General features: G+C 48.4%; 1 protein-coding gene across 2 annotated transcripts in view; it reads right to left on the reverse strand.

Moving 5' to 3' along the window:
• Window positions 1–19,395, reverse strand: part of DDX47 (DEAD-box helicase 47) — a 268,148-nt gene that overhangs the window by 15,427 nt on the left and 233,326 nt on the right. For both annotated transcript variants that reach the window (XM_063940384.1, XM_063940383.1), the window contains exon 11: window positions 18,591–18,720. In XM_063940384.1, the coding sequence (XP_063796454.1) occupies window positions 18,591–18,720 (130 nt within the window). The remainder of the gene's footprint in view (window positions 1–18,590; window positions 18,721–19,395) is intronic.

Raw genomic sequence — 19,395 nt, forward strand, 5'->3', positions numbered from 1 at the left:
TATATCGTATCATTAAGTCCTTTAGTTGTGGCCACTGTAGCACTTTAATGGTTATTCTCTATGAAATTCAGTAATGCTTTTTCCACATTTTGTTATGTTACAGCCTTATTCCAAGATGGAATAAATTCATTTTTGTCCTCAAAATTCTACACACAATACCCCATAATGGCAACATGAAAATAGTTTGAGATTTTTGCAAATTTATTAAACATAAAAAGTAAGAAATCACATGTTATCTGCTGCTTTGAAGGTCCCAATTAGCACAGTGGCCTCCATCATCTGTAAATGGAACAAGTTCGGAACCAAAAGGACTTTTCCTAGAGCTGGACGGATGTCTAAACTGAGCAATCGGGGGAGAAGGGCCCTAGTCAGGGAGGTGACCAAGTACCCGATGGTCACTTTGTCAGAGCTACAGCATTCCTCTGTGGAGAGAGAAGAACATTCCAGAAGGACAACCATTTCTGTAGCAATCCACCAATCAGGCCTGTATGGTAGAGTGGCCAGACGGAAACCACTCCTCAGTAAAAAAAAAAAACTCATGGCAGCTCGCCTGGCGTTTGCCAAAATACACCTAAAGGACTCTCAGACCATGTAGAACAAAATTTTCTGGTCTGATGAAACAAAGATTGAACTCTTTGGCGTAAATGCCAGGTATCATGTTTAGAGAAAACTAGGCACCGCTTATCACCAGGCCAATACCATCCCTACAGTAAAGCATGGTGATGGCAGCATCATGCTGTGGGGATGTTTTTCAGCAGCAGGAACGGAGAGACTAGTCAGGATAAAGGGAAAGATGAATGCAGCAATGTACAGAGACATCCTGGGTGAAAACCTGCTCCAGAGCGCTCAACCTCAGACTGGGGCGACAGTTTATCTTTCAGCAGGACAACGACCCTAAGCACACAGCCAAGATATCTAAGGAGTGGTTTCAGGACAACTCTGTGAATGTCCTTGAGTGGCCCAGCTAGAGCCCAGACTTGAATCCGACTGAACATCTCTGGAGAGATCTGAAAATGGCTGTGCACAGACGCTTCCCATCCAATCTGATGGAGCTTGAGAGGTGCTGCATAGAAGAATGGGCGAAACTGCCCAAAAATAGGATTTTAATACCTACCGGTAAATCATTTTCTCTTAGTCCGTAGAGGATGCTGGGGATGCTTCAAGAACCATGGGGTATAGCCAGGATCCGCAGGAGACATGGGCACACTATAAGACTTTGAATGTGTGTGAACTGGCTCCTCCCTCTATGCCCCTCCTCCAGACTCCAGTTATAGGAACTGTGCCCAGGGAGACAGACATTTAGAGGAAAAGGAATTATTTAATTATTTGAAAACTAAGGTGAGATACACACCAGCTCACACCTCAAACATGCCGTACAACATGGCATTCAAAAACAATGCATGCAACGGCATGACCAACAACAGTCACAGATTGACTGAACTCAATGCAACACGAACGTAACTATAACCAAACTGCAGATACAGTACGCACTGGGACGGGCGCTCAGCATCCTCTACGGACTAAGAGAAAAGGATTTACCGGTAGGTATTAAAATCATATTTTCTCATACGTCCTAGAGGATGCTGGGGATGCTTCAAGGACCATGGGGTTTATACCAAAGCTCTAGAACGGGCGGGAGAGTGCGGATGACTCTGCAGCACCGATTTACCAAACAAGAGGTCCTCCTCAGCCAGGGTATCAAACTTCGCAAAGGTGTTTGATCCCGACCAAGTAGCAGCTCGGCAAAGCTGTAATGTCGAGACCCCTAGGGCAGCCGCCGAGGATGAGCCCACCTTTCTGGTAGAATGGGCTTCTACCGATTTCGGTAACGGCAATCCTGCCGTAGAATGAGCCTGCTGAATTGTATTACAGATCCAGCGCGCAATAGTCTGCTTAGAAGCAGGAGCCCCAATCTTGTTGCGAGCCCACAGGACAAACAGAGCCTCTGTTTTTTTAAGCTGCGCCGTCCTGGCGAAATAGATCTTCAAAGCTCTGACCACATCGAGAGACTTTGACTACACCAAGGCGTCAGTAGCCCCTGGCACCACAATTGGCTGGTTTACATGAAATGATGAAACCACTTTTGCAAGAAATTGCTGACGAGTTCTCAACTCCGCTTTATCCGCATGGAAGATTAAATAGGGGCTTTTGTGAAACAAAGCCGCCAATTCAGATACCCGCCTTGCGGATGCCAAGGCCAACAACATGACTACTTTCCAAGTAAGGAATTTTAACTCAACCTTACGTAAAGGTTCAAACCAATGAGATTGCAGGAACTGCAATACCACATTAAGATCCCACGGTGCCACTGGGGGCAGAAATGTAGGTTGGATGTGTAGCACACCTTTCACGAAGGTCTGAACCTCTGGAAGGGCGGCCAATTCTTATTGAAAGAAAATAGATAAGGCTGAAATTTGTACTTTAATAGAGCCCAACTTTAGGCCCGCATCCACACCTGCTTGCAAAAAATGGAGCAAATGCCCCGGCTGAAATTCTTCCGTAGGAGCCTTCTTGGATTCACACCAAGATACAAATACGGTGGTAATGCTTTGCCATTACTTCCTTTCTAGCCTGCAGCAGAGTGGGAATGACTTCACTGGGTATACCCTTTCTGACTAGGATCTGGCATTCAACCGCCATGCCGTCAAACGCAGCTGCGGTAAGTCCTGATACACGCACGGACCTTGTTGTAACAGGTCCTCCCGTAGAGGAAGCAGCCAGGGATCTTCTATGAGCAACTCCAGAAGATCTGGATACCAGGCCCAGCTTGGCCAGTCTGGAACAATAAGTACCGCCTGAACCCTTGTTGTTTTTATAATCTTTATCACCTTTGGAATGAGTGGAAGTGGAGGGAACACATAGACCGACGGAAACACCCACGGTGTCACTAGGGCGTCCACCGCTATTACTTGAGGGTCCCTCGACCTGGAACAATATCTCTGAAGTTTCTTGTTGAGGCGGGACACCATCATGTCTATTTGAGTAATTCCCCAACGACCTGTCACTTCTGCAAAGACCTCTTGATGAAGACCCCACTCTCCTGGATGGAGATCGTGTCTGCTGAGGAAATCTGCTTCCCAGTTGTCCACTCCTGGAATGAAAACTGCTGACAGCGCGCTTACATGTCTTTCCGCCCAGCGAAGAACTTTCGTGGCCTCCGCCATCGCCGCTCTGCTCTTTGTTCCGCCCTGGCGGTTTATGTACGCCACTGCTGTTTTGTTGTCTGACTGAATCGAGACTGGCAGACCGCGAAGATGATGTTCCGCTTGCAGAATGCAGTTGTAAATGGCCCTTAATTTCAGAATGTTTATGTGCAGACAAGCTTCCTGGCTTGACCATTTTCCCTGAAAGTTTCTCCCTTGTGTGACTGCTCCCCAGCCTCGGAGACTTGCATCTGTGGTCACCAGGATCCAATTCTGAATCCCGAACCTGCGTCCCTCCAGAAGGTGAGAACTGTGCAGCCACCACAGAAGGGAGATCCTGGTCCTGGAAGATAGGATTATTTTCCGGTGCATGTCCAGGTGAGACCCGGACCACTTGTCCAACAGGTCCCACTGAAAGACCCTGCCATGGAATCTGCCATACAGAATGGCCTCGTAGGCCGCCACCATCTTCCCCAGCAGCCGAGTGCATTGAAGAACTGACACTTTTGCCGGTTTCAGAATCTGTTTTACCATGTTCTGTATTTCCAGAGCCTTTGCCACTGGAAGAAAAACTCGCTGTAATTTTGTATCCAGAATCATACCCAGGAACGACAGGCGTGTCGTCGGAACCAACTGTGATTTTGACAAGTTTAGGAGCCAACCATGTTGTTGCAGAATCTTCAGTGAGAGCGCAACATTCTTCAGCAATTGCTCCTTGGATCTCGCCTTTATGAGGAGATCGTCCAAGTACGGGATAATTGCGATTCCCTGCTTGCGCAGGAGGACCATCATTTCCGCCATAACTTTGGTGAAAATCCGTGGTGCCGCAGACAGACCAAACGGCAACGTCTGAAATTGGTAATGACAATCCTGAACCGCAAACCTCAGGTATGCCTGATGTGGAGGATATATGGGAACAAGTAAGTAAGCATCCCTTATGTTGACCGACCCCATAAAATCCCCCTCTTCCGGACTGGAGATCACTGCTCGATTTTGAATTTGAACCTTTTCAGAAAGAAATTTAGGTATTTTAGGTTCAGAATCGGTCTGACTGAGTCATCCGGCTTCGGGACCACGAACAGACTCAAATAAAAACCCTCCCCCCATTGTGACGGGGGTACCGCGACAATGACTTGATTTTGACACAGCTTTAGTATCGCTGCGCATACCACTTCCCTTTCTAGATGAGAAGCTGGCAAGGCAGATTTGAAAAATCGGTGAGGGGGCACGTCTTGAAACTCTAATCTGTATCCTTGGGTTACTATTTCTACTATCCAAGGATCCAGGTCCGAGTGCACCCAGACCTGACTGAAAAGTCTGAGACGTGCCCCCACCGGTGCAGACTCCCGCAGAGGAGCCCCAGCGTCATGCGGTGGATTTGGTAGAAGCCGGAGGGGACTTCTGCTCTTGGGAACTTGCCACAGCCTGTGACCTTTTTCCCGTTCCTCTCGTAGCAAAGAAGGAGGACCCTCGTCCTTTTTTGAATTTATTGGGCCGAAAGGACTGCATCTGATAGTGAGGCGTTTTCTTCTGCTGTGCAGGAACATAAGGTAAAAATGACGACTTACCCACGGTAGCCGTAGACACCAGGTCAGTGAGGCCGTCACCAAACAGGACACTACCGTTAAACGGTAACGACTCCATCGCCTTCTTAGAGTCAGCGTCAGCATTCCATTGATGAATCCACAATGCTCTCCTTGCTGAGACTGCCATGGCATTGGCCCTTGATCCCAAAAGGCCAATATCCCTTACAGCTTCTTTTAAATATGCTGCAGCGTCCCTGATATGACCCAGAGTCAAAAGCACGCTATCCCTGTCTAGGGAATCTCTCTCAGATGACAAGTTATCTGCCCACTTTTCAATAGCACTGCTCACCCATGCCGAAGCAACCTGCCTTTGCTTCGGCATGGGTGAGTAGTGCTATTGAAAAGTGGGCTCTGTGAAAAGTGGGCTCTGTGGCAAGTTCCCAAAAGCGACCCTGTAGTGACATAAATGGATTTTAGTGCATTTTCCTGCTAACGATCCGCAGGATCCTTTAGGGCTGCCGTGTCAGGAGACGGAAGCGCCACCTTTTTGGATAGACGCGATAAAGCTTTGTCTACCGTGGGGGTTGACTCCCACTTTTCCCTGTCCCCAAATGGAAACGGATATGCCACTGGAATTCTTTTGGGAATTCTTCTTGTCAGGATTTTCCCAAGCCTTTTCAAAAAGCGCGTTCAGTTCATGAGAGGGAGGAAACGTTACCTCAGGTTTCTTTCCTTTATACATACAGACCCTTGTATCAGGGACAGCAGGGTCCTCTGTAATATGCAACACTTCTTTTATTGCCACAATCATGTACTGAATGCTCTTAGCCAGTTTTGGATTTAATCTGGCATCACTATAGTCGACACTGGAATCAGAGTCCGTGTCAGTATCTGTATCAGCTATCTGGGTAAATGCACGTTTCTGTGACCCCCGAAGGGGTCTGAGCTTGTGACAAAGCATCCTCCATGGATTTCCTTCATGTCTGGTTCTTAGACTCAGATCTATCAAATCTCTTAGTCAACCGAGTCACATTTGCATTTAAAACACACAACATATTTACCCAATCATCCGTCGGCGGTGCCGACCCGGTCACCATCACAGTATTTTCTGTCCCCACTCCAGCCTCCTCCTGGGAAGAGCACTCAGCCTCAGACATGTTGACACACACGTACCGATACCCACAACCACAATGGGGCTATAGGAGACAGACCCACAACAAAGCCAGTAAGAGAGACACAGAGGGAGTTCTGCCAGCTCAAAACCCAGCGCCTATCCCGGTACTGAAGCGAGTAAAAAGACTGCCCAGACCCATTAGCGCTTTATATATAAACAATTAGCACCAAATCACTTGTGCCCCCCACCCGTTTTGCACCCTGTTACTTGTACAGCAGTGTGGAGGTCAGGGCCAGCGTCTCTGCAGCTTCTGTGAAGAGAAAATTGCTCTGGTCAGAGCTGTGAGGGCTAAGCCATGCCCCCTACATGGCGCGCTTCAGTCCCGCTTAAAATTTCATATTTATACTGGCGGGGGTCCCGTAACTAGTGCCCAGGCACTGTTTTTACTTATGCCAGTGCTATTTGAGGGTCCAATGCTGGCCAGGGCGCACCCTGCAGTACCATTCATATGTGGGAGCATGGCGCGCAGCGCGACCGATGCGCGGTACCTCAAACACCGTCTTCTGCCGTCACTGAAGTCTTCTGATCTTCCTATACTCACCCGGCTTCTGTCCTCTGGCTCTGTGAGGGGGGGGGGGGGGGGGGGGGCGGTGACAGCACGGCTCCGGGAACAAGCAGCTAGGCGCACCAAGTGATCGGACCCTCTGGAGCTATTGGTGTCCAGTAGCCTAAGAAGCAGAGCCCTTGAACTCAGAAGTAGGTCTGCTTCTCTCCCCTCAGTCCCACGATGCAGGGAGCCTGTTGCCAGCAGGTCTCCCTGAAAATAACAGACCTAAGCCTTTTTTCGGAGAAACTCTGGAGAGCTCCTCAGTGTGCATCCAGTCTCACTGGGCACAGAATCTAACTGGAGTCTGGAGGAGGGGCATAGGGGGAGGAGCCAGTTCACACCCATTCAAAAGTCTTAGTGTGCCCATGTCTCCTGTGGATCCCGTCTATACCCCATGGTTCTTGAAGCATCCTCTAGGACGTATGAGAAAGATAGGTGTGCCAAGCTTGTGGCATCATATTCAAAAAGACTTAAGGTTGTAATTGCTGGCAAAGGTGCATCAACAAAGTATTAAGCAAAGGCCGTGAATACTTATTTACATGTGTTTTTAATTTATTTTTTAATAATTTCAAGTCATCATTATGGGGTATTGTGTGTAGAATTTTGAGGGAAAAAACTGGATTTTAATACCTACCGGTAAATCCTTTTCTATAAGTCCGTAGAGGATGTTGGGCGCCCGTTCCAGTGCGTACTGCATCTGCAGTTTAGTTCTGGTTACACACAGGTTGTGTTGGGGACACCAAAAGAACCATGGGATTATACCAAAACTCTATACCGGGCGGGAGTGCGCGGATGACTCTGCAGCACCGATTGACCAAACTTTAGGTCTTCATCGGCCAAGGTATCAAACTTGTAAAACTTAGCAAACGTGTTTGACCCCGACCAAGAAGCAGCTCGGCAAAGTTGTAATGCAGAGACACCCCGGGCAGCCGCCCAGGACGAGCCCACCTTCCCAGTGGAATGGGCTTTTACAGATTTAGGTAACGGCAAACCTGCCGTGGAATGAGCCTTCTGAATCGTGTGACATATCCAGCGGGCAATGGTCTGCTTGGAAGCAGGATACCCAAGTTTATTGGGAGCATATAGCACAAACAGAGACTCTGTTTTTCTAACTGGAGCCGTTCCGGCAACGTAAATTTTCAAAGCTCTGACGACATCCAGAGACTTTTCCTCAGCCAAAGTGCCAGTAGCCACTGGCACCACAATAGGTTGGTTAATATGAAAAGCGGAAACCACCTGGCAGAAATTGTTGCCGAGTTCTCAATTCTGCCCTATCTTCATGGAAGATCAAATAAGGGCTCTTGTGAGACAAGGCCGCCAATTCAGACACCCGCCTTGCGGATGCCAATGCTAACAAAATGACAACCTTCCAAGTGAGGAATTTCAACTCCACTTTACTTAAAGGTTCAAACCAATGTGATTTTAGGAATGTCAAAACCACATTAAGGTCCCAAGGTGCCACAAAAGGAGGTTGGATGTGCAGGACCCCTTTTACAAAGGTCTGCACCTCAGGAAGTGAGGCCAATTGTTTCTGAAAGAAATTTGACAAAGCAGAAATCTGCACTTTTACGGAGCCTAATTTAAGGCCCGCATCCACTCCATTTTGTAGAAAATGGAGAAAACGTCCAAGGTCAAACTTCTCCACTGGAGCTTTCTTGGACTCTCACCTGGAAATATATTTCCTCCAAATACGGTGATAGTGTTTCGACGTCACACCCTTCCTAGCAAGGATAAGAGTGGGGATGACTTCATCGGGAATACCCTTACGGGCAAAAATCTGGCGTTCAACCGCCATGCCGTCAAACGTAGCCGCTGTAAAATCTTGATAGACGAACGGCCCCTGCCGCAGCAGATCCTCGCGAAGAGGAAGCAGCCATGGATCTTCGACTAACTCCTCCTGAAGATCCGGGTACCAAATTCTCCTTGGCCAGTCTGGAACTACAAGGAGCGCTGGAATCTGTGATTTTCTTGGGATTCTCAGAACCTTTGGAATGAGAGGAAGCGGAGGGAAAACGTACATCGACTGATACACCCAAGGTGACGTCAGTGCATCCACTGCCGCAGCCTGAGGGTCCCTGGACCGGGAACAATACTTTAGTAGTTTTCTGTTGTGGCAGGGACGCCATCATGTCTATGTGGGGAACCCCCCATAGATTCTTTAGTAGGGAGAAAACCTCCTAATGGAGGCTCCACTCTCCTGGATGTAGATCGTGTCTGCTTCCCAGTTGTCCACTCCCGGAAGGAAAATTGCTGACAGAGAGCTTACCAGAGTCTCTGCCCAGCGAAGAATCTTTGTGGCTTCTGCCATTGCTGTTCTGCTCTTTGTGCCGCCTTGGTGGTTTATGTACGCTACTGCTGTCACATTGTCCGATTGGATCAGGACAAGCCGGTTTCGAAGAAGATGCTCCGCTTGTAGAAGGCCGTTGTAAATGGCCCTCAACTCCAGCACATTTATGTGAAGAAGAGTTTCCTGACTTGACCATCTTTCTTGGAAGGACACCCCTTGTGTGACTGCTCCCCAACCCCGGAGACTTGCATCCGTGGTCACTAGGATCCAGTCTTGGATCATGAATCTGCTTTCTTCTAAGAGGTGAGAGCTGTGTAGCCACCACAGGAGTGAGATTCTGGTGTTGGGGGATAGAACCATCCTCCGGTGCATATGAAGGTGGGATCCGGACCATTTGTCCAACAGGTCCCACTGAAACACTCTGGCATGGAACCTCCCGAATTGGAGGGCCTTGTATGCCGCCACCATCTTCCCCAGCAATCGAATGTATTGATGAATGGAGACAGTTGGTGGTTTCAGAATAAGTTTTACCAAACTCTGAATTTCCAGTGCTTTCTCCGGAGGGAGGAACACTCTCAGCTGGACCGTGTCCAGAATCATACCCAAAAATGACAACCGGGTTGTTGGAATTAAGTGTGATTTCGGCAGGTTCAAGAGCCAGCCGTGCTGTTGTAGAAGCGACAGTGCAATGTCCTGTACCAGTTTTTCCTTGGACCTCGCCTTTATCAGGAGATCGTCCAAGTACGGGATAATTGTAACTCCTCTTTTTCTGAGGAGAACCATAATTTCTACCATGACTTGTGAAAATTCTCGGAGCCGTGGCCATGTCAAACGGCAACGTCTGAAAATAAGAATTTACTTACCGATAATTCTATTTCTCGGAGTCCGTAGTGGATGCTGGGGTTCCTGAAAGGACCATGGGGAATAGCGGCTCCGCAGGAGACAGGGCACAAAAAGTAAAGCTTTAGGATCAGGTGGTGTGCACTGGCTCCTCCCCCTATGACCCTCCTCCAAGCCTCAGTTAGGATACTGTGCCCGGACGAGCGTACACAATAAGGAAGGATTTTGAATCCCGGGTAAGACTCATACCAGCCACACCAATCACACTGTACAACCTGTGATCTGAACCCAGTTAACAGTATGATAACAGCGGAGCCTCTGAAAAGATGGCTCACAACAATAATAACCCGATTTTTGTAACTATGTACAAGTAATGCAGATAATCCGCACTTGGGATGGGCGCCCAGCATCCACTACGGACTCCGAGAAATAGAATTATCGGTAAGTAAATTCTTATTTTCTCTATCGTCCTAGTGGATGCTGGGGTTCCTGAAAGGACCATGGGGATTATACCAAAGCTCCCAAACGGGCGGGAGAGTGTGGATGACTCTGCAGCACCGAATGAGAGAACTCCAGGTCCTCCTTAGCCAGGGTATCAAATTTGTAGGATTTTACAAACGTGTTTGCCCCTGACTAAATAGCCGCTCGGCAAAGTTGTAAAGCCGAGACCCCTCGGGCAGCCGCCCAAGATGAGCCCACCTTCCTTGTGGAATGGGCATTTACATATTTTGGCTGTGGCAGGCCTGCCACAGAATGTGCAAGCTGAATTGTATTACACATCCAACTAGCAATAGTCTGCTTAGAAGCAAGAGCACCCAGTTTGTTGGGTGCATACAGGATAACAGCAAGTCAGTTTTCCTGACTCCAGCCGTCCTGGAACCTATACTTTCAGGGCCCTGACAACATCCAGCAACTTGGAGTCCTCCAAGTCCCCAGTAGGCGCAAGGCACCACAATAAGCTGGTTCAGGTGAAACACTGACACCACCTTAGGGAGAGAACTGGGGACGAGTCCGCAGCTCTGCCCTGTCCGAATGGACAAACAGATATGGGCTGTTTTGAGAAAAAAACCCACCAATTTGACACTCGCCTGGCCCAGGCCAGGGCCAAGAGCATGGTCACTTTTCATGTGAGATGCTTCAAATCCACAGATTTGACTGGTTTTAAACCAATGTGATTTGAGGAATCCCAGAACTACGTTGAGATCCCACAGTGCCACTGGAGGCACAAAAGGGGGTTGTATGTGCAATACTCCCTTGACAAACTTCTGGACTTCAGGAACTGAAGCCAATTCTTTCTCGAAGAAAATCGACAGGGCCGAAATTTGAACCTTAATGGGCCCCAATTTGAGGCCCATAGACACTCCTGTTTGCAGGAAATGCAGGAATCGACCGAGTTACAATTTCTTCGTGGGGCCTTCCTGGCCTCACACCACGCAACATATTTTCGCCACATGTGGTGATAATGTTGTGCGGTCACCTCCTTCCTGGCTTTGACCAGGGTAGGAATGACCTCTTCCGGAATGCCTTTTTCCCTTAGGATCCGGCGTTCCACCGCCATGCCGTCAAACGCAGCTGCGGTAAGTCTTGGAACAGACATGGTACTTGCTGAAGCAAGTCCCTTCTTAGCGGCAGAGGCCATAAGTCCTCTGTGAGCATCTCCTGAAGTTCCGGGTACCAAGTCCTTCTTGGCCAATCCGGAGCCATGAGTATAGTTCTTACTCCTCTACGTCTTATAATTCTCAGTACCTTAGGTATGAGAAGCAGAGGAGGGAACACATACACCGACTGGTACACCCACGGTGTTACCAGAACGTCCACAGCTATTGCCTGAGGGTCTCTTGACCTGGCGCAATACCTGTCCCGTTTTTTGTTCAGACGGGACGCCATCATGTCCACCTTTGGTATTTCCCAACGGTTCACAATCATGTGGAAAAACTTCCCGATGAAGTTTCCACTCTCCCAGGTGGAGGTCGTGCCTGCTGAGGAAGTCTGCTTCCCAGTTTCCACTCCCGGAATGAAACACTGCTGACAGTGCTATCACATGATTTTCCGCCCAGCGAAAAGTCCTTGCAGTTTTTGCCATTGCCCTCCTGCTTCTTGTGCCGCCCTGTCTGTTTACGTGGGCGACTGCCGTGATGTTTTTCCCACTGGATCAATACCGGCTGACCTTGAAGCAGAGGTCTTGCTAAGCTTAGAGCATTATAAATTTACCCTTAGCTCCAGTATATTTATGTGGAGAAAAGTCTCCAGACTTGATCACACTCCCTGGAAATTTTTTCCTTGTGGGAAGGCTTCTGTTCCTGGGAATGGGCTGCCTGCTGCAGTCTTCTTCCCTTTCCTCTATCCCTGGGCAAATATGACTCTTATAGGGACGAAAGGACTGAGGCTGAAAAGACGGTGTCTTTTTCTACAGAGATGTGACTTAGGGTAAAAACGGTGGATTTTCCAGCAGTTGCCGTGGCCACCAGGTCCGATGGACCGACCCCAAATAACTCCTCTTCCTTTATACGGCAATACACCTTTGTGCCGTTTGGAATCTGCATCACCTGACCACTGTCGTGTCCATAAACATCTTCTGGCAGATATGGACATCGCACTTACTCTTGATGCCAGAGTGCAAATATCCCTCTGTGCATCTCGCATATATAGAAATGCATCCTTTAAATGCTCTATAGTCAATAAAATACTGTCCCTGTCAAGGGTATCAATATTTTTAGTCAGGGAATCCGACCAAGCCACCCCAGCTCTGCACATCCAGGCTGAGGCGATCGCTGGTCGCAGTATAACACCAGTATGTGTGTATATACTTTTATATGATATTTTCCAGCCTCCTGTCAGCTGGCTCCTTGAGGACGGCCCTATCTATAGACGGTACCGCCACTTGTTTTGATAAGCGTGTGAGCGCCTTATCCACCCTAAGGGGTGTTTCCCAACGCGCCCTAACTTCTGGCGGGAAAGGGTATACCGCCAATAATTTTCTATCGGGGGGAACCCACGCATCATCACACACTTCATTTAATTTATCTGATTCAGGAAAAACTACAGGTAGTTTTTTCACATCCCACATAATACCCTCTTTTGTGGTACTTGTAGTATCAGAAATATGTAACACCTCCTTCATTGCCCTTAACGTGTGGCCCTAATAAGGAATACGTTTGTTTATTCACCGTCGACACTGGATTCAGTGTCCGTGTCTGTGTCGACCGACTAAGGTAAACGGGCGTTTTAAAACCCCTGACGGTGTTTTTGAGACGTCTGGACCGGTACTAATTGTTTGTCGGCCGTCTCATGTCGTCAACCGACCTTGCAGCGTGTTGACATTATCACGTAATTCCCTAAATAAGCCATCCATTCCGGTGTCGACTCCCTAGAGAGTGACATCACCATTACAGGCAATTGCTCCGCCTCACCAACATCGTCCTCATACATGTCGACACACACGTACCGACACACAGCACACACACAGGGAATGCTCTGATAGAGGACAGGACCCACTAGCCCTTTGGAGAGAGAGGGAGAGTTTGCCAGCACACACCAAAAAACGCTATAATTATATAGGGACAACCTTATATAAGTGTTTTCCCTTATAGCATCTTTTTATATATTTCTAACGCCAAATTAGTGCCCCCCCTCTCTGTTTTAACCCTGTTTCTGTAGTGCAGTGCAGGGGAGAGCCTGGGAGCCTTCCCTCCAGCCTTTCTGTGAGGGAAAATGGCGCTGTGTGCTGAGGAGATAGGCCCCGCCCCTTTTTCGGCGGGCTCGTCTCCCGCTCTTCAACGGATTCTGGCAGGGGTTAAATATCTCCATATAGCCCCCGGAGGCTATATGTGAGGTATTTTTTGCCAAAAAATAGGTTTACATTGCCTCCCAGGGCGCCCCCCTCCCAGCGCCCTGCACCCTCAGTGACTGCCGTGTGAAGTGTGCTGAGAGCAATGGCGCACAGCTGCAGTGCTGTGCGCTACCTTAAGAAGACTGAGGAGTCTTCTGCCGCCGATTCTGGACCTTCTTCTCTTTTCAGCATCTGCAAGGGGGCCGGCGGCGAGGCTCCGGTGACCATCCAGGCTGTACCTGTGATCGTCCCTCTGGAGCTAATGTCCAGTAGCCAAAGAAGCCAATCCATCCTGCACGCAGGTGAGTTCACTTCTTCTCCCCTAAGTCCCTCGTTGCAGTGATCCTGTTGCCAGCAGGACTCACTGTAAAATAAAAAACCTAAGCTAAACTTTTCTTCAGCAGCTCTTTAGGAGAGCCACCTAGATTGCACCCTTCTCGGCCGGGCACAAAAATCTAACTGAGGCTTGGAGGAGGGTCATAGGGGGAGGAGCCAGTGCACACCACCTGATCCTAAAGCTTTACTTTTTGTGCCCTGTCTCCTGCGGAGCCGCTATTCCCCATGGTCCTTTCAGGAACCCCAGCATCCACTAGGACGATAGAGAAATTGGTAATGAGTATCCTGGATTGCAAACCGGAGATAACTCTGATGAGGGGGATAAATGGGAACATGAAGGTAGGCATCCTTTATGTCCAAAGACACCATGAATTAATCCCCTCCTTCAGGCTGGAGATCACCACTCGGAGAGACTCCATCTTGAATTTGAATTTCTTCAGGAATTTTTTTTGAGATTTTAGGTTGATTGGTCGTACCGAGCCATCCGGCTTCGGCACTACAAATAGGCTTGAATAAAACCCTTCCCCTTGTTGCGCCCGGGGGACCGGGATCACAACCTGATTTTGACACAATTTTTGTATTGCTCCCTAGACTAGAACTCTGTCTGGAAGCGAAACTGGTAAGGGTGATTTGAAAAAACGGCGAGGGGGAACGTCTTTGAATTCCAGTTTGTACCCTTGGGTCACAATTTGTAACACGCAAGGGTCCAGGTCCGAGCGAACCCAAACCTGACTGAATAGCCTTAGACGTGCCCCCACCGGTGCGGTCTCCTGTAAGGGAGACCCGGCGTCATGTGGTGGATTTGGCAGAAGCCGGTGAGGACTTCTGCTCTTGTGAACTCGAGGAGGCGGGAGTTCTCTTGCCCCTTCCTCTACCTCTGGTAGCGATGAAGAAGTTACCTCGGCCTTTTCTATATTTATTGGGACGAAAGGACTGCATTTGATAGTGCGGTTTCTTCTGTTGCGCAGGAGCATTAGGTAAATAAGTAGATTTACCCGCTGTGGCCGTTGATACTAAATCAGCAAGGCCGTCACCAAACAGTTCCCCACCCTTAAAGGGAAGGGACTCCATATTTTTCTTGGAATCAGCGTCAGCATTCCATTGATGAGTCCATAGCGCACGCCTAGCCGCAATTGACATAGCATTAGCCCCCAGGAGGCCAGCATCTCTTGCAGCCTCTTTCAAGTACGCAGCCGCGTCCCTGATATAACCAAGCGTCACTGAGATGCTATCCCTATCCAGAGTATCTAAATCCGAAGATAAACTTTCAGCCCATTTTTCAATGGCGCTACTAACCCACGCGGACGCAATAAGCGATCTAAGCTGCGTCCCCGTGGTAGTAAAAATAGCTTTTAAAGTAGCCTCCTGCTTACGATCAGCCGGCTCCTTAAGAGTCGTCGACTGAGCCGCAGGGAGCGCTACCTGCTTAGACAAGCGTGCTAGGGCTTTGTCTACTGTGGGTGGTATTTCCCACTTATCCCTATTCGCTGCGGGAAAGGGGTATGCCACCTTGATCCTATTAGGAATGAGAAATTTCTTATCAGGTGTATTCCAAGTGCCATCAAAAAGGTCATTTAGTTCAAAACAAGGAGGAAAAGAAACAGAGCGTCTCTTTTCTTTGTAAATAAGGACCCTCGTTTCTGGTGTAAAGGGGTCCTCGTCAATACGTAATATGTCTGACAGCCACAATCATATATTGAATACTCTTAGCCAATTTAGGATCTAACCTAGAATCAGCATAAACGGCACCGGTATCAGAGTCCGTGTCGGTATCTGTGTCATCTAATTGGTCAACACTACGTTTCAGTGACCCTTGAAATAATGCGTCATCTACTGATTGAAATCTGCAGTTGAGAGTCAGATTCAGTAAACTTTTGATTTAACAGTGTAACATTGAAAGCATTTAAAGCAGTTAACCAATCAGCCGTCGGCGGTGCCGACAGGACCCCCAAAACATTTGGTGTCCCCAATAAATTATCCCCTTGAGAGGAAAATTCTGCCTCAGACATGTTGTCTCCCTAACAGCACCCAAAGAAAAGCCTGTGAGGGAACAAAAGGAAAGGAGCCAGCTCACACCCCAGCACCAAAGTGCAGGTCTGAAAAAAGTGTCACAGAGCTGCAGCGCTATATATCTGTATAGAAATAATCTGCCCCCCTCGTTTTTATAGCCCCTGGTACTTGTCTGCTGTGAGGAAGGACCAGCGCTGCTGCTTGGAGGAGGAAATGGCACCGGGTGAGCCTGGAGGAAGAAGCGCCGCACCCAACATGGCACGCTTCTTCCCGCTTATTTTTACATGTTTATCCCGGCGGGGGATTGCGGGCAGTGTCAGGGCACTGTACAGATATGCCAGCCTTATTTATGAGGTATTTTTAGCCCCCCCCCCCCCCCAGCACCCAGCGGTGTGTACAGTCCGGGAGCCTGGCGCGCACTTAGCAAATCATGCTGCGCGGTACCTCTATATGCCGTCTTTGTTGAAGAGAAGATGTCTTTTCCTCACATACTCACCTGTCTTCTGGCTTGAAGAGGGGGGGATGGCAAGCTGTGGGAGCTAGCATCCAGGAGAGCCCGGCGTTCATCTCCCCTCAGGAGCTGAAGGCATCCTGTCAGCAGCAGCAGAGCCCTGAAACTCATTAGAAGTGGGTCTAGACTGCTCTCCCCTCTTTCCCACGAAGCAGGGAGTCTGTAGCCAGCAGATCTCCCCAAAATAAAAAACCTAACATTAAGTCTTTTCAAAGACACTCTAAGAGCTCCCCCGAGTGCCTCTATCTCGCAGGGCACATTTTCTCAACTGAGTCTGGGGAGGGATATAGAGGGAGGAGCCAGGTCATGCCCCCTTTGAAAGTTTTAAAGTGCCCATGTCCCCTGCGGATCCGTCTATATCCCATGGTTCTTTTGGTGTCCCCAACATCCTCAAGGACGTAATAGAAAATGAATTTATTCCATTTTTGAACAAGGCTGTAACATGATAAAATGTGGAAAAAGTGAAGCGCTGTGAATACTATATATGTATGTATACATACACATCTGTATAGACAGATATAAAATATACACACGGAACACCCCCCCCCCCCCCCCCCACCCCATTACAAATTTTGCTCCTGCCATGCATTCATTTACTCAGCTGATTACCTTAAAGCAGGGGTGGGGAACCTTTTTTCTACCGAGGGCCATTTGGATATTTATAAAATCCTTCGGGGGCCATACAAAAATTTTCAACTTAAAAAATTACCCTGCCCCCCAGTAGGTCTGCCCCTTAGAGGTACTGTGTGCACGCGCCGGAGGCGCGCACGTGCCAAAAAAAATGGGTGTGGCCAGTTAAAATGGGACGTGATACACATATGCCCCCAATAGTGCGGTGCCAGATCCACAATTGCCCCCACATTGCCAGGTATACAAATGCCCCCACAGTGCCAGGTATACAAATGCCCCCACAGTGCCAGGTATACAAATGCCCCCCACAGTGCCAGGTATACAGATGCCCCCCACAGTGCCAGGTATACAAATGCCCCTCACAGTGCCAGGTATACAGATGTCCCCACAGTGCCAGGTATACAGATGTCCCCACAGTGCCAGGTATACAAATGCCCCCACAGTGCCAGGTATACAGATGCCCCTCACAGTGCCAGGTATACAGATGCCCCCACAGTGCCAGGTATACAAATGCCCCCACAGTGCCAGGTATACAAATGCCCTCCCCCCTCCCCTCCGTGCTGCTTACCGTGCTCCTTTCGGCGGGACACGGAGGAGAGCGCGGCTGTCGGGTGGGAGCGGCGGCGTGTAGTACTTCAAACCAGCCGCCGGTTCGAGAGCCAATCAGAGCTCGCGGACCGGCAGCCGCGGCTCCTGATTGGCTGCCGGTCCGCGAGCTCTGATTGGCTCACGGACCGGCGGCTGGTTTGAAGTACTACACGCCGCCGCTCCCACCCGACAGCCGCGCTCTCCTCCCTGTTCTGACAGCTGAGACACGCTGCCGCCGGAAAGATCGGCAGCGTCTCACTGACACAAGCTGGTGGGCCGGACCAAACGGCTTCCCCACCCCTGCCTTGAAGAATAAGCAATGAGAGCAAAACCATTACTGAAAAAGGACGAAGATCAAGGGAGAATCAGAGCATAATGCATAAGAACAGGGCAATGAATAGTGCACAGGTCACCAAAATGAGGAACATCTTGCCCTAACCCAGGAGGTTCTCAAACGCGGTCCTCAAGGCACCCGAACAATCCAGGTTTTAGGTATATGGCTCAGCACAGACTGTTAAATCAAATTGACTGAGGTGCTAATTAAGTCACCTATGGCCAAGCATGGATAAACGTAAAACCTGCACTATTGGGGTGCCTTGAGGACAATGCTTCAGAACCTCTGCCTTAACCTATTCTCTCATTCCAACGATTCATTATTCCTGAAAGCTAAAATTATTTGGTATCCGTATGGTAGGTCGACAGTGCATGGGTTGACAATCAATAGGTCGACCACTATTGGTTAACATGGTAAAAAGTTAGACGTGACTTAAAAATATCAAAAACTTTTATTTATTTATTTTAAAACCTTTTAATACCTCACCATCCACGTGAACTACGATTGGGAATATTAACCTTGCCTGGGGGCGTGGTGCACTACTTGGAAATCCTGGTCATGTTACGGAAAAAACACCACCAAAAACATTTAAAAAATATCTCATGTTGACCTTTTCACTATGTCGACCTTTTTGCCATGTCAACCTATTGACCTTATCCAGGTTGAACCTTTGATCCATAACTCATTATGGTTATGTTTAAAGCAGCAAATGGTTTAGAAATACTGCAACATTATTAGAAGAGCAAAAATATTAAAAGATATGCAAGAATGTTTTATTACAATAGTTCACAGCATAAAGATAAATAAAAAATGAAAATGGAAAAAAGGTACTTACAATGCGGGCAAATCTCTGTGCCTCAGCCACTCTCTCATTCAGCATCATTACTTCCTCCTCTTGCGTAGGGAAAGCTGGAAGTTTCTTGCCAATCAGGTGCTCGATCCTCTGAAACAGTTCCACATCATACCTTAAACGATGTGTTGAAAATGTAATTAGAGCATTGTACATATGATTTTAAACCAGTTATAAAGCTTTATCAGGAGGGTTCTAAAAAAGTTATCAGACCACTCATTGGGGGAGATTTTTTCAAAGCTTGGAGAGATAAAAACAGGGTTTTGGTATGTACCAATAAATCCCTTTTTTCCTGAGGTCATGGAGGATGCTGGAGTTACACTGGGGTATTGATGGGTGATGAGTGAAGCCTGGCACTTTAATTCTTCGGAAAAATTGGAGTTGGCTCCTCCCCATCTATACCTCACTGGCCTCAGTTAAGATTAACCAAGCTTGAGTGGAGACGGAAAGCAGAGAGAAACACAGGAAGAGAGAGAGGGGAACCAAACATCGGGACTCATTCAAAGAAGCAACAAATGCAACATGCGATGCAAACAAACATGCATCAAGCAAGCAAACGCAAACAACCACCCAACAGCACTGAGAGGGAATCCAGTGTCCCCCATGGAATCAAAGAAAGTGATTTATCAGTAAGTACCAAAATCCTGTTTTTGCCTACATCCACTGGGGGACGTCTCAAAGATGCCCTCACAGGGAGGAAGGGGGAGGAGGCACTAAGAAACCTTTAGCACCCTGCAGTCAAACCCAGCATTTGTAGATGCAAAAGTATCAAATTGGTAAGATTTGACAA

Source organism: Pseudophryne corroboree, chromosome 9 (assembly GCF_028390025.1).
Source record: "Pseudophryne corroboree isolate aPseCor3 chromosome 9, aPseCor3.hap2, whole genome shotgun sequence".
NCBI lineage: Eukaryota > Metazoa > Chordata > Amphibia > Anura > Myobatrachidae > Pseudophryne > Pseudophryne corroboree.